This window comes from Schistocerca piceifrons, chromosome 3, assembly GCF_021461385.2.
Source record: "Schistocerca piceifrons isolate TAMUIC-IGC-003096 chromosome 3, iqSchPice1.1, whole genome shotgun sequence".
In the NCBI taxonomy this organism is placed as follows: Eukaryota; Metazoa; Arthropoda; class Insecta; order Orthoptera; family Acrididae; genus Schistocerca; species Schistocerca piceifrons.
Genome location: NC_060140.1, coordinates 346,500,978 through 346,515,132, shown reverse-complemented (window position 1 = coordinate 346,515,132; position 14,155 = coordinate 346,500,978). Strand labels below are relative to the sequence as shown.

The window sequence follows — 14,155 nt, the reverse complement described above, 5'->3', positions numbered from 1 at the left end:
TAAAATTGTGAAGTTGGCAATTCACAATATAAAATTGATTGTAAGAGAAATCCATCTTAAAGTAAAAACTACTAAGAAATTACTTAACTATTAGTGTAGATAAGCTAGCCTACACAAGAAGCATGATAGATGCCTAGGCTGTGTGTATGGTACAAACTCACCCCATTGTATATGAAAATGCCAAATTACGGGTTTCCAATATACACTGGTCGTGCAAAACTTAAGCCTGAAACTAACTGTCACATGATATGTTGCTGCCAAGTAACATAGCTCAGTGAATTTTGGATCATTTCTGGACAGTAATGCTATAGTATACTACCAAAGGGAATTATGAAAGATGCATAATATAATTCAAACTTTCAACATACCTCTGCAACTTTCTGTAAGTACCTCGTACTGTTGAACATTAGAAACAAAATGAGTTACAGTTGAAAGAAAGTTGGCTTGACTACCATGACTTTCTTAGAGTCAAGAGTCTACAAGAGTACTTTTCCAACGGTTCTTGTTTCACATAGCAATAGTCAATTACACAATAAGCACAGAGTGGCATGTAAACTCCGTGGTTCTTCACTAGACACTCACTAACACATCTATGAACTGTCCGGCAGGTACTAATCAGTGCCGTTCGACCGCTGTGTGTACCTTCTTCTCGCGACTGATTTTAAACCTGCACACATAGACATGTGACACACAGAAGGTAGGATTTTACCATCCCACACTCATATCTACAAGGGTCGGTCAAAAAGTAATGCCTCCCATTTTTTTTCTACTTAAAGAAATTAAGTTAAGTGAAAAATTTGAATTTGGCGCCATTCCTCAAACCTTCTTCTGCAATCCACTGCAGTAGTAACTTTCTGTGTCAACAGGTGGCAGCACAGCAGAAGTTTGTAAGATGGCCGACATCGATGTTCGTTTGAGACAGCGTTGTGTGATTGAATTCTTGAATGCAGAAGGTGAAACGCCCATACGCATTCATGAAAGACTGAAGAAGGTGTATGGTGTTGTGACAGTGGATGTCAGCACTGTTAGACAATGGGTTCGTCGTTGTAAGGAAGCTGAAGGGCAAACACCGTTGACTGACGAAAAGCGGAGCGGCAGGCCGGTGAGTGCAGTGACTCCACACAACATTCAGCAAGTTGATGACATCATTCGTGGTGACCGTCGGGTGACTGCAGATGAAGTGTGTCGCATTATTTCTCTTAGTAAAGGCAGTGTGATCACGATTATTAAACAATTGGGGTACTCAAAAGTTTGTGCACGGTGGGTTCCAAGAATGTTAACCGATCAGAATAAAGAGGCAAGGAAAACAATAGCCTCCCAACACTTGCAGCGCTTCCGTTTGGAGGGAGATGAGTTTCTGAAAAAAATTGTGACCGGGGACGAAACATGGGTGCATTTTTTTGAACCCGAATCAAAGAGGCAGTCAATGGAGTGGCGTCACACAAGCTCGCCGAGGAAGAAAAAATTCAAAACTGTGCGATCGGCAGGGAAAGTTATGGCAACAGTTTTCTGGGATACAGAGGGTGTGATTCTGGTTGATTTTTTGGAGCAGGGATGCACAATAAATTCTGTTCAATACGTCACAACCCTCAACAAACTTAAAGCACGTCTTCAGCGAGTTCGCCCAACAAAATCAATGGCAGATGTTCTTCTTTTGCATGACAATGCAAGACCACACACCAGTCGTCACACCTCTGACGAGATTGTCAAAATTGGATGGGAAGTTTTGCCTCATCCCCCATACAGCCCTGACCTGGCACCATCAGACTTCCATCTGTTCGGGCCACTAAAAGAAGCTCATCGTGGGATTCAGTTTGAAGATGAGGAGGCCGTCAAAACATCCGTGCGTCAATGGCTTAGGAAGCAGAGCTGTGATTTTTACCGTGCTGGGATACATGCCCTTGTTCAAAGATGGACCAAAACTGTAGAGATGGGCGGAGATTACATTGAAAAATGACAAAATGATCCTCAATGTTGTGGTTTTCAACCTATGTAATTGCATTTAAATTTCCTGACAATTAAACGTAGAAAAAAAAATAGGAGGCATTACTTTTTGACTGACCCTCGTAGAATGTCATGTGTTCGAGACGGTAGAAGGCTGAGTGGTTCTAGAATTTACACAGAAATTCTCGAATCACTACATATTCCTCCCCCCTCCCCTCCCCACCAGATCGAACATGTGATGTTTTATACATAATCATTATGCAAGTAATATCACTCATAATAACATTTCATATCTTAACAGTATACACTCCTGTGTGAAGACTTTTTCTTTTCTTTATTTCCTTTTTCAATCCAAAACTTCAGGTGTTTGACACATGAGTAATGTATTTTCTATTCTTATCTTTTTGTACTACCTTTTTCCTAGTATGTACTATTTTTGTTAGTTGTAGCTTGGAGGAACTCTAGGTAAAAATGAAAGTGTTCCTTTGATAATCATTTTCTTCCACGAAACATAATAATGCTAGTCGCTCATAGAATTTACACTTTCCACAATAATTCCTATAAAATTTGTGAGTTTTGTCAAGATACTGTCCATTTCTCCTAGGATCAGCACCTATTCCTTGCTTGTGGGTTGACCTAATGAGAGCATTTCCTCTTTCCATTCTGGTAAGTACACGCCTTACAAAACATCTCTATTTTTTAGGCCACAGATCGTCCTATCTCCACGTAGGTATGTCTGTCCTTTATGCTTAGTTAATGCCGGGTATGCCCCTTATCCTTTCTGAGTAGGCCTCACAGTTCGTTACCCTAATATACATTTCTGTGTATACCATAATTAAGTATCTTCTGGTAAAGCTATAAATCTATTTTAAACTTCGCATTCATTCTTTAATATATTATTCACTCCCTAGAGTCCTCCTCTACTTACCAATATCTATAGTTTTAATAGATATTATGTCTATATATACTACTTACGTCCCACTATCCTTTAATTCATCAGAGTTTTTATTGCACTGACGTTGCTTAGTGATCAACCTGACTAATTCTACTCCTACTTTCGTTTTATTTCTTTGCTCATGCCTCTCTCTTATTTATCCATTCCTTATTACTACTTTATTGTTGTTTGTTATGTATGTGTACCTCTTCTTATGTATATTCGATGTAGAACTGTCATAACTTCCTATATGGAAATGTAAAAATGAAGTCCCATGCTTCTTTACAGAGCGTAGGGGAACGATGCAGGAGACCTGCACCGCTTTACTAGGCGAGGTCCTAATGGAGGTGGTTTGCCGTTGCCTTACTCTGACCGTAATGGGAATGAATGATGATGATATGTGCGCATAATTCCCTGTGTACACACCTTTCCCCCTACAACACCTAGTGGTTCTCACATCGTGACAGGCTTTGTCTTATATAATTTACTGTTTACATAGAAGTTTATATTTGTGTATATGTGGATGTGTGTTCGTGTAGTCTGATTCTTCGGCCTTCTTATCTAAAAATAAGATGTAGGTTATTAGTAACCATGGAAATAAGGAAGGACTTTAGCGAAAGAAGTTTATGAATATGGAAAGAGGGAAAAGATAGACCGGTCCTCAAGATGAGAAGTATAAAAGGAAAAAATAGACATGGTAGCTAGGATCAAGAGAAAGAAGATACCCCCAAAGACGAAACCCTTCCCACTTGCCTTCCCCAGGATCCCTACCTCTCAGGTACTTGAGTGAGATGCCAGAGGAGGTTTGGTGTTAAATTGTCTCCTACAGAACTTGGCCCGCCTTCACCCTTTGAGGTCTCTGAAGTAAATCATAGCAACCCTATGGAAATGGCATATGAAGACGAATAGCCCCACTCTGGATATTTAATTGCGAATCTAATGAGTTTAACTTAAGACTCAGAGCATTTAATTGAGAATTTACCAAACCTAGTTCTTTACTTATAGAGTTGGACTCTGAACTTTGATTAAATTTATCAACTCAGCACAGTCAGGCACTTCTTTGCTAATTTTCATGACTATAGCTGGGTCTTGAGGCTCTCCAACCAGTTATATCAGGGCGTATACGACCCGGGACATCCGGGAGATCCGGGAAAAACCCGAGAATTTTTTCATCCGGGACAAAACTGGGAAAACCCCAGGATTTTTTTAGAATTACGGGAATTTTCGATTGTTTTAATTTTCAGTTAAATTTTTGTAATTTTTACTGGTAAGACTCGATACTCTAACAAAGGATATTACTGTATCCCGCTACTGCAGAATAATACTGCAACAATAAAACGTGAACGAGAAAAAAAAAGAAAACAAAACATAAATTGCAAAGGAAATGTGCTATATACATCAACAAAACACAGTGTTCATACAAGCGTTTGCCAACTGCAAAATGTGTCAAAGGCTTTAGGAAGACTGTGCCAACAACAAATTGCCTCCGATGAGCGTGACGTCACAGCTGTTTACATTAGATTCGTTTTAGCAGTTAAGAGTGGGCATGCGCAGTTGAGTGGCGTATGAGTGATCTGGGGTAGTACCTTCTGTTTCTGGCTACAGAAATGTGGCTGTTGGCTGTGTAAGCAGTCGCAGCAAGCAGCAACCGAGAAAAATTTTACTGCCGCGCCCAAGCTGCCAGATTCACGCATGCGCAGCGGTCCCGGATATATGTGCTTGGGGGGTGCGCCAAATTCATTTTCTTGAGCAGAAAAAAACCTTGTTTCACAAAGCGCGTAGCATCCACCGCACATTGGCCTGTCAATTACTCATATGATTTTGATGCGCATCCCTGTTGGATTTTGAACACACTCTGTTAAGTTGATTTCTGAATGAATCATAAGCCGCGCGGGGTAGCCGTGCTGTCTCATGCGACTTGTCACGGTTCACACGGCTCCCCCCGTCGGAGGTTCGAACCTCCCTCGAGCATGGGTGTACGTGTTGACCTTAGCGTAAGTTAGATTAAGTAGCGTGTAAGCGTAGGGACCGATGACATCAGCAGTTTGGTCCAATAGTAAAAATAAAAAAAAAATATCATAAGTTGATTTTTGAATGCGTGCATAGTGTACATGATGTCTCCGTCAGGGGAATCCTCGTTGCATCTAGAAATAAACTTTCCTGCAGGCAAAAGGGGACCGGGCTATACAGTCGGAGTGGAGTAAAGCCGAGCAAATGAACGCCGATGGCTGTCTGATTGTTGTTGATTGGGTTTGTGAATGATCAGCGTTGTTATAATTACTAGAGAAATCCAAAGATTCAGACTACCAAATTGGAAATAAACGACTAACAGGAATAACAGGTAAGAAAGATTACGTATTATCTTCTCGATGTATCCAGGAAAATGAAATTTCGTGTGAAATCTTTTGGCCAGATCGCTACACTAGTAAGGGCCAGTTGTACAGTCCCCATCTAGCAGCCGCTTAAGTTCTATTCTGCAAGTAGCACGGAAAATGGTTTGCACGAACATAACAACGCCTAACCGGCGCCACCATCTTAGTATTGCCCCAGTTCGGAAATATCGTAGATCTGGAGCTGATGCTCAGAGCAGTCTTGAGTTGCAGTGAGGAAGTGTGTATCCTCCATGTGACCCGTGTTTATATTTAGTGATTTTGCTGTTTCGTCTTCGTTTACTACTTTCATGTCAAATGAAAATAAAATGGATTTCTGTGGCCGGTAGCTATCAAGTGAATTAAAATACATTCACATAATTACGGAAGGCCAATATAAGTTATTAGTTTCAGATTTCATTTTATTTCCACTTTTCTGACAGCTGTACATTAATCACCTTGTAGAACAATGAAGTTACTTTTGTCGGTTTGCTAAAGAAATTTGGTTTTTATTAATCTTTTACGCTGAGGCAGACCATGTGTTTGAAACAAAGTGTTGTTCCACGCTATTGGCTAATTTCAACTGCTTGCTGCATTTCAAGTGCACGTTTTCATCTTCTAGCGCGTATGGCATTAAACCATAATAAAGAATCAAAAATGATTTAATACAGTACTGGTACTCAAAGACAATTTACATCCCGAAACCCCCACTGAAAAGCTTAACATCAGGCCTACTTGATTGGGAATCTGGACATACGAATGTGCTCTTTAAGTATGCACTTTAAATGTGCCATTTTAGTATGGTTCATGAAAATCTGATGCTCTTGGAGTATCCTCTGATGTCTTTTTTCTTTTATTCATAATGTAAGATCTTTTAATGTTTTACACGTACGAACATACGGGCTTCCTGCGTCATATCAGCTGCCAAAGCGCGGTGGCGCCTGTTATCTTGCGCTGTCTGACGACGACTACTGAAACGAACATATTTCTAACAAGTCGCGGGAAAATATTGCGAATGGTGGTTTGAAAAGCGCTACTTTCAAAGTAAATTACCTTTTACGCAAGTTGAACTATATGGTAGAATGTACGATGAATTTCTTAAATCACAGAGCTTTTGATGACGAGCCATTTAGAAGTCGAGCCCAGAAGATCATATATTAATGTCGTTATTTTGAGCAAATTGATGTAGTGCTACGGGAAGCTCTCTCTCCTCTGCGGTAGCTAATTTATTTGTGGAAAACTCTGAGGACAAGTCACTGGACTCTGCTAAAAATTTTACTGGCACATTTGTGTGATTCAGTTTAAGATATAACACGCGCAAAAAATTTCAACATGATATGTGAAAGCCTAGCTTCTCTTGCAGCTTATCAACCCTAGAGACCAATATTACATGTGATAGCTTTGCTTTTGTTTCAGCAACACTGTGTATTAATTTAAAACATTAACTTTACCTGTTTATCTGGGCTACTTAACAGTGATGTTGCTATTAGCTGACTGTATCACGTGTCCTGTGGTCTGAATATCCGCTGTCATCGGCTGGCGGGATCCCGTGACCCGGAACCGCGGGACTGCTACGGTCGCAGGTTCGAATCCTGCCTCGGGCATGGATGTGTGTGATGTCGTTAGATTAGTTAGGTTTAAGTAGTTCTAAGTTCTAGGGGACTGATGACCTCAGAAGTTAAGTCCCATAGTGCTCAGAGCCATTTGAACCGTTTGATCCCGTGACATGAGCTATGACTGGCTTACAGAACGCATCGCAATCTCGATTACAATGGTTCAGAAAGTAACATGCAGGGTTTTGGTTGAATTCGAATTTATACTTTCGCAATATGAAAATATGCAGCGTACATATTGTTGCTCATCAAAAATCTTTCCAAAAAGAGCTCCTTCTCTAAAGTGCGGGGAAATTCTACGACTGTGTATAAAAACATATTCATAGGATTTATAAGTTTTACAGTTCCGATGGAAAATATACTGTCACTTAATAACACGGAAAAGGTGCGTTTTCGTCTGGGAGAAAGTGTATGTTTAGTCGGGAAATCCGGGAGAAAATATATATATATATACTTCTGCAGTATTTCAGTGCAATAATGTGTGCACTGTAAATAAGTATTATAGTAGTTGTATTACACGTTTATTACCTTATAGATAAATAAATAAACATTTTTATTTTAAATTCAGTGCATTAGTATTTGTAAAATGACTATTTCATATAGTGTTAATTAAAAACTGATGATCATTCCACTTGGGACCTGTGGAACGGTACATTAGCTTCTTTGTTTTAGTTGTAAATATTTGTCATGTATTGTTGTTTTTCTGACATGTTCTACATCCTGGAGGACCTCCTCACGGATCAATTGGAATGAAAGTAAATCTAATCTAAAACTAACTTTAAATATGATAACACAAATTTCACTCAAAAGTATCTTGTACCACTTCGCACTAAAGTAATGAAGTTTTGGGTAATTTCCAAGAATGATTGCTTATCGAAGTCGTGGGGTCCAAACGATACATACTGAACGTGCGATTGTAAATGGATCATGCGACTGAGGTGACGCACATTATGATCAATTATTTGTGATCGTCATTTTTATCCGTTTTCCGTCATTCCCTTAGTTGCTCTAAATTACATACCTCCACGAATTAATGGAAAAAAGGAAATTGTTCCCGTAGCGTACCCATCACATGAACTTTCACATGACGCCAACACTTGCGACGAGTCAGGTAAGTCATCTCCTTTGTTATTACACGTATTCTTGTAACGGTCTTCTTTTGCCATTGCTGTAGTGACAACCGTAAACATACTCATAACGTCCACCACCAGAGTCGCGTGATCGATTTAGGATTGCACGGTCAATATGTATCATTTGGACCCCGCGATTTCTATAGGCACTGATTCTTGGAAATTACCAAGTTTTGTTTCACGCTCACCCGGCGTAGAATTCTCATAGCGTAGGTGAGCGGGTGGTCAGCACCAGTGAACAGCAGCTGGTGCTGGCGGCGTCGGATGTACGTTGGTTTCCGCGACTGCGTCCCCACGACTTTTGTGAGACCTGTATACTCCCTGCACTGGATCTTCTTGGTTGAAGCGTTCTATGCGTATTTCTTCTTAGACAATGACGTCGAAATCTTCTTTGGTTTTTAATTGTTGTGAATTTTTCATGTCTTCACCATTTTGCATTCAAATTTTGCTCCATTAGATACTTCAACATATTCCAATGTCTCAGAGTAAATCCCTTCTCGTATTATGTTTGGTTGCTATGGCGACACACAGCAGCTTCCTTTCTCGTTTTTGACAGAAAATTCCTGTTTTTTGCGGTCCTTTCACACAGGTTGCCACGTTCTAACTTTTTGTGATGCCTTAAAATGTGAAAGTAGACATACAAACTTTCCTTTTCATCAGTATTTGACTTTCATGCACAACATAATTCACACTTTCAACATACATTTGCAACTTTCTGTAAGTACCTCATACTGTCGAACATTAGAAACAAAATGAGTTACAGTTAAAAGAAAGTTGGCTTGACTACCATGACTTTCTCAAAATGAATCCGAAAATACGTCTTGCCTCCATCAAGGCTGAGTCAAGCGTCTACAGGAGTACTTTTTCAACTGTTCTTGTTTCACATAACAATAGTCCATGACACAATAAGCACAGAGCGGCATGTAAACTCCATGGTTCCTCACTACACACTAACACATCTATGGACTGCCCGACAGGTAATTGTCTGTGCCGTTCGACTGCCGCGTCTACCTTCTTTCCGCGACTGATTTTAAACCTGCACACACAGACATAAGACGCACAGTAGGTAGGATTTTACTATCCCACAATCGTATGTAGAATATCGTGTGTTCGAGATGGTAAAAGGCTGAGTGGTTCTAGAATTTACACAGAAAGTCTCGAATGACTACACAGGTGAAGTAGTGTTAAGGATGCCTTGTGCAAAATTATAAGCTACAATGTGATGGCGTATAGGCTTTTGATTTACATTAGTAGTCATTGTAACAAAATTGAATATATTAATTTTATTTATGTAGATATAACTGTTAAGATAGTTAAATTGTATAACTAATAATTTAAAACTGCGATAAAAAATTTTGCATCTGCGGGAGTTGACTGGGTCTGCGAATTATGGGTCTGTGTCTTAGACCACTCGCCCATGGTGGAGTCCTGACAAAGGTGCTTTGAAACTACACGCAGTTATAAAGAAAAATAGTGACCTTGGTAATCTGTGACACATGATTGATCTCAAATTAAATATTTGTTCAGAACATGATCGGCCCTCCTTAAAACCACTATGATATTCACCTAAATAACTTTCCAGTGTTGTTTCTAATCAGTTTAGTATAATCTTGGAAAGTATCTTATATGCAACTGGTTGCAAAGAAATTCCTCTAATGTTAGCTTCTTGTTTATTGCCTTTCTAATGTAGTAGACCTATCATGGCCACCTTCCGCTCTCCTCAGAGTTTTTGTGTTTTCCAAGTCTTCTTAAAGTTTAATTTTAGTTCTTTTTTTTTATTTTTCGTAGAGACCATTTCAAAAGTTCTGTTATAGTCTTCTCCACTAGCTTTATAAGGTTTTAATAACTTCTTAAATTTCTTTGATAATTGGGGATAAATCTTCTTGATTTTCATGAGTGTTTAGAGTATTCAAGCTTATGGATTGGTTCTGGGAAATTAAGAAGCTGATCAAAATATTTTCCAAGTATTTTGAAATTTCCAGTGTTAAGTAAGCCAAATCAGTAAGCCTCATTGTATGCTTCTCTCAGATTTATATTTGATGTACACCTGCCTAACTCTTTCTCATTTACTCCTCTAAAGGTCTACTGGAAAAGGCCTCTCTAGCAGATCACCTACAGAAAACACTTTCATACTAAATTTCCTCGTATACTTGCTTTTTTTATCACCACCTAGCCTATAGCCTTTTTACTTTCAAGGGCATAATTGTAACTGAATTGAATATATTAATTTTACATATGTAAACAACTATTATTTTTAAACTATGTAACTAATAATTTAACATTGCAAGGAATAAAATAAAATGTTAGTATCAGCAAGAATCGAATCCAGGTTAGCATATTACCAGTCTGTGCTTTGTCACTTGCCCACAAAGCATTCACAACAGTTCTTTAAATCATCATATTCTATACTTGCACAATAAACTACATGCAACTTCAAAGAAAAATCCTGACCTGAGCAATGTAGAACACACGAAAAGATGAAGTCACAACAGAGCATGTACAGTAGAGAACAGGCAGCTGCGTCACTTCTATCAGTTGATTGTATTGCAGCTGATTGTCATTTCAACACTAGACATTGGTTTCTAGTTATTGTGGAGACTGTGCTACACAACATGTTTTAGTTCATTTTATTTGTACATCAACATATATTCAAAGGGAAATGGTGTGATTTTCAACTTGCATTTGAAGCAAAGTGGAATAATTTTATTGTGATATTGACCATGTGCAAATTAGCAAATGATGACCAGCTTGCCACTGACTGCATGGAGTGGAGAGGTATAATATTGCATGAGCATTCTGGCCTCCAAATCTTTGAACATGGTATACTCATCAGTAAAAGTTATTGTGACCCTGCATATCCCCATGTGTGTCTTTTCAGCTGTTTATTTGGTCCTAACTTCGTTTTTATAGAATATTATGAGTAACTGCATCAAGCTAAGCAGTTGGAGATCTTGGAACAAGAGGATATTCGGCAAATGGACTGGCCTGTCTTTTCCTCCAACTTAAATCCAATTTAGCATTTGCAGGATGCATCAGGGAGACGTATTAGAGCATGTTCACATACACCAATGATGCTGAGAAAATGGAATGCACTACCACAAGAACTGCTTACCAATTTTATGCCAAGTATGGAAGCACACTGCATTGCCATGCATGGTGATCACACACCCAATTAAGATCCATGTCCTGCCTTTTGTAATCCCCAGGCAACCATCATGTAGTTATTGTTTTTCAATAAAAGTGTCATTTCTGTTTGTATCATTGTGTATTTCTTTCAGTTACCTCCTGTGAAATATTGTAGCATTTCTTTGTACATATGGTCCAAGATTCATCAAACTAAGTTACTTGGCAGTGACACATCATGCAAAAGTTACTTTTGTCGTTAACATTTGCACACCAGTCTATCTGTACTCTTCACAGACACAGAAAATGCTTCATGATGGTCTTTTCAGTCATCATGAATTGTAAAAGATGACATCATTCTGAAATGTTCTCTGCACAAATTAATTTTTTATAGATTTAAACATTGTATATGGACAAAAATTGTCAAAACAATAGTTAAGAATTATCGTAATAATCACGTCCCAGCAGAAAGATTGAAATTGATAGGATAAAGCTGTTTTGTTCTGTTGACACTAAAAATCTTATGCGTAAATCATTTGAGATATTCTTAAAATAAATGCACTCATTAAAGTGAGTATTGCCTCAGATTTTGTATTCTCATGTAAATCCTATATTTTCAGTGGTTCTGTTCTGCCTCGCTGCTGTCATCTTCCCAATGGGATTCAGTGTTGATGAAATTGGTGGGCAGCCATATCAGCTACCACACAGTCACCAAGTAGGAGTTTCGTACATCTTATTTGTATTAGCTCTGTGGATCACCGTAATCTCAGAACTGTTTGCTGGAAAAGTGTGCTTGCCACATTTTTGATATTGTGCTACACAAAGACTATAGTGGGAATACTTGTCACTGTACAAGTTGTTCGAAATAAGGTTTCATTAGAAACTGTCTTAAAGTAGATTCTGTACAATTATGTAGCTTCATATTTCACAAAAATGCACAGATATCAGTATTTTACAATTTTATAAATGTCTAATTATTTTAGACATGATTGTATACCGTATAGTACATTAAGACTTCATTTGAACTAGTATATTATATTAAACATGGTTAGACATTTTTTTCACTTAAACTTTGGAGGAGGGGTGATAGGTCAAGACTGTTTCATTGGTCCATAGATCTTTCAATTTATTGAATGTTAACAAAAATACAAAGAATTGTTTTAATCACTTTTCTTAATTTACAGCTTAAATGTACAACCATAAGTATCCCGAATTTTTAGCTGTGTTACACAACAGGAGAAATTCCATATTAAATTGTTATTCTACGATAAATAACATCAATGTGGCAAATTAGAACATGTATTACTAGCTTTTGAAGAAAGAAAATGGAACACAGATGTTAACTGACCACTGCTTTAAATAAATTCATATTTTATTATTTCTATTAAAGTATTTGCATGATATGTACATTTTTCTATATTTACAAGGAAACAGAATTGATAGGACAGTACTTACCTCTAGGAGATGAATTTCCAGCACTGACAATACATTCATTTAAAACCAGATAAAAACATGGATCCTAACCTTTGAAGCCGCCTGAGGAGGAAAGTAAACTAACAAATAATGTATCTGCTTGTATTGTCAGTACTGGCCATCCATTCTGTCTCCTTGTAATTTCAGTTTCCTGAAATGAATTCTCCTATTGATACTACTTACACTTTTCCCAGCATAAAAAGTGACAAAGTGCTGACTCACAAATTTTATTTATGACACGGGGTGTTGTGACTTCTTTTGAATTAAAACAGAATATTTTGCACATTTTATTGTAGTATGCCACAAGTGTTTTTGTTATGAATTCCAAAACAAAAAATGCACTTTTGTAACAGTCTAAAGTGAATTACAATAAAGGTGTGCATCAGCTCTCACAAGCTAAGCCTAATCCATGAGTGGCATTTACTTTATTTCACCAGAATGGGAGTACCGGTGTCTTTAAATTTTAGCCGATTGTTCACAGTAACATTTAATAACAGTTACAATACACTTACAATAAATACTGCTTGCAAAAATTGAAGAGTAATTAAAAGGTCATCTCTGATGATACAGCTTGCCACATTTTTAATCCCGTTTTTGTATATTTTGTTGCCTCCAATAGACAAGAGCTAGGATACAACATTCCCTGCAAGTTTTTGATCTGAGTGAATTCGTCAAACTTTGTCATTTAGTAATGTTTCTAGATCGTTTTCTTAATTTTCTTGTTGTAATGATTTTCTTTAACAACAACGGTGACAGCTCCTCTGTTTTTTAAACACTTCCGCAAGTTCCTGAAATTAACTTGAAGCTGCAGTAGTAAAATTGCACAAGTTTTTGTTCTAATGTAAACACCTTGCAGAAGTTATTAATTAGTGGACACTTGCCTTAAGCTGTGAGAAGATTTAATCCTGACTTTCTAATTGCCTTTCCGAAACTAAGGCAACAGATATTGTACCCTTTTAAAAATAATGCAAAGGAAAATATATCTGAACATTTGTCACAAGCAAAAATCATTGTACCCATTTGAAATAACCACAACCAGATTTTCGAGTTGTACCAAGTGTTCTTCTGTGAGAGCAAATGAAGAAAGAACGGCCCTGATTGGGTCCAAGCATTGACACAATCCTGCGTAATGCTCTTCTGCCACAGTTACATAAAGGTGGTGTTGCCCTGTTGCTTACACCTGGTTTTTGCTTGGGAGATTGTGTTCTGTCAGATGCAGGACGATTTATAACTTGAAGAGGAGTACGCTCCCCCAACATGGTACAGTTCTTTAATATGACTTGGTCCCTTGAATTTGTATTTCCTTTAGCTAAAGTCATGTTGTGCCACAAAGAACCTTTCACCATTTTTCCCACTGTTCCTTGATAATCTGATATTTTTCTCTGCCGTGATGAAACAGGTGTATCACTCTGATGTTGTGGAACCATTCCTTTCCTTGTCACTGAATCATGTATGGAATACTTTGTTTGTACATCACTGTCTGTAAGGACACTCTTATAATTCTGTAAAAAGAGAGTTTTAGAAAGAATAAAATTTTTATTTTCAAAAAATGCATTGCATGAATTTCAC

The 14,155-nt window shown here is 38.0% G+C and overlaps 2 protein-coding genes across 3 annotated transcripts in view; one reads left to right on the top strand and one right to left on the bottom strand.

The window, feature by feature from the left end:
* The window catches only part of LOC124790148 (uncharacterized protein C16orf52 homolog B), a 71,845-nt gene extending 59,183 nt beyond the window's left edge, over positions 1 to 12,662 (top strand). For both annotated transcript variants that reach the window (XM_047257740.1, XM_047257741.1), the window contains exon 3: positions 11,734 to 12,662. In XM_047257740.1, the coding sequence (XP_047113696.1) occupies positions 11,734 to 11,921 (188 nt within the window). In that variant the 3' untranslated portion in view covers positions 11,922 to 12,662. The remainder of the gene's footprint in view (positions 1 to 11,733) is intronic.
* The window catches only part of LOC124790147 (ERI1 exoribonuclease 2-like), a 45,918-nt gene continuing 43,959 nt past the window's right edge, over positions 12,197 to 14,155 (bottom strand). The window contains exon 5 of the mRNA XM_047257739.1: positions 12,197 to 14,088. Within this exon, the coding sequence (XP_047113695.1) occupies positions 13,594 to 14,088 (495 nt within the window). The 3' untranslated portion in view covers positions 12,197 to 13,593. The remainder of the gene's footprint in view (positions 14,089 to 14,155) is intronic.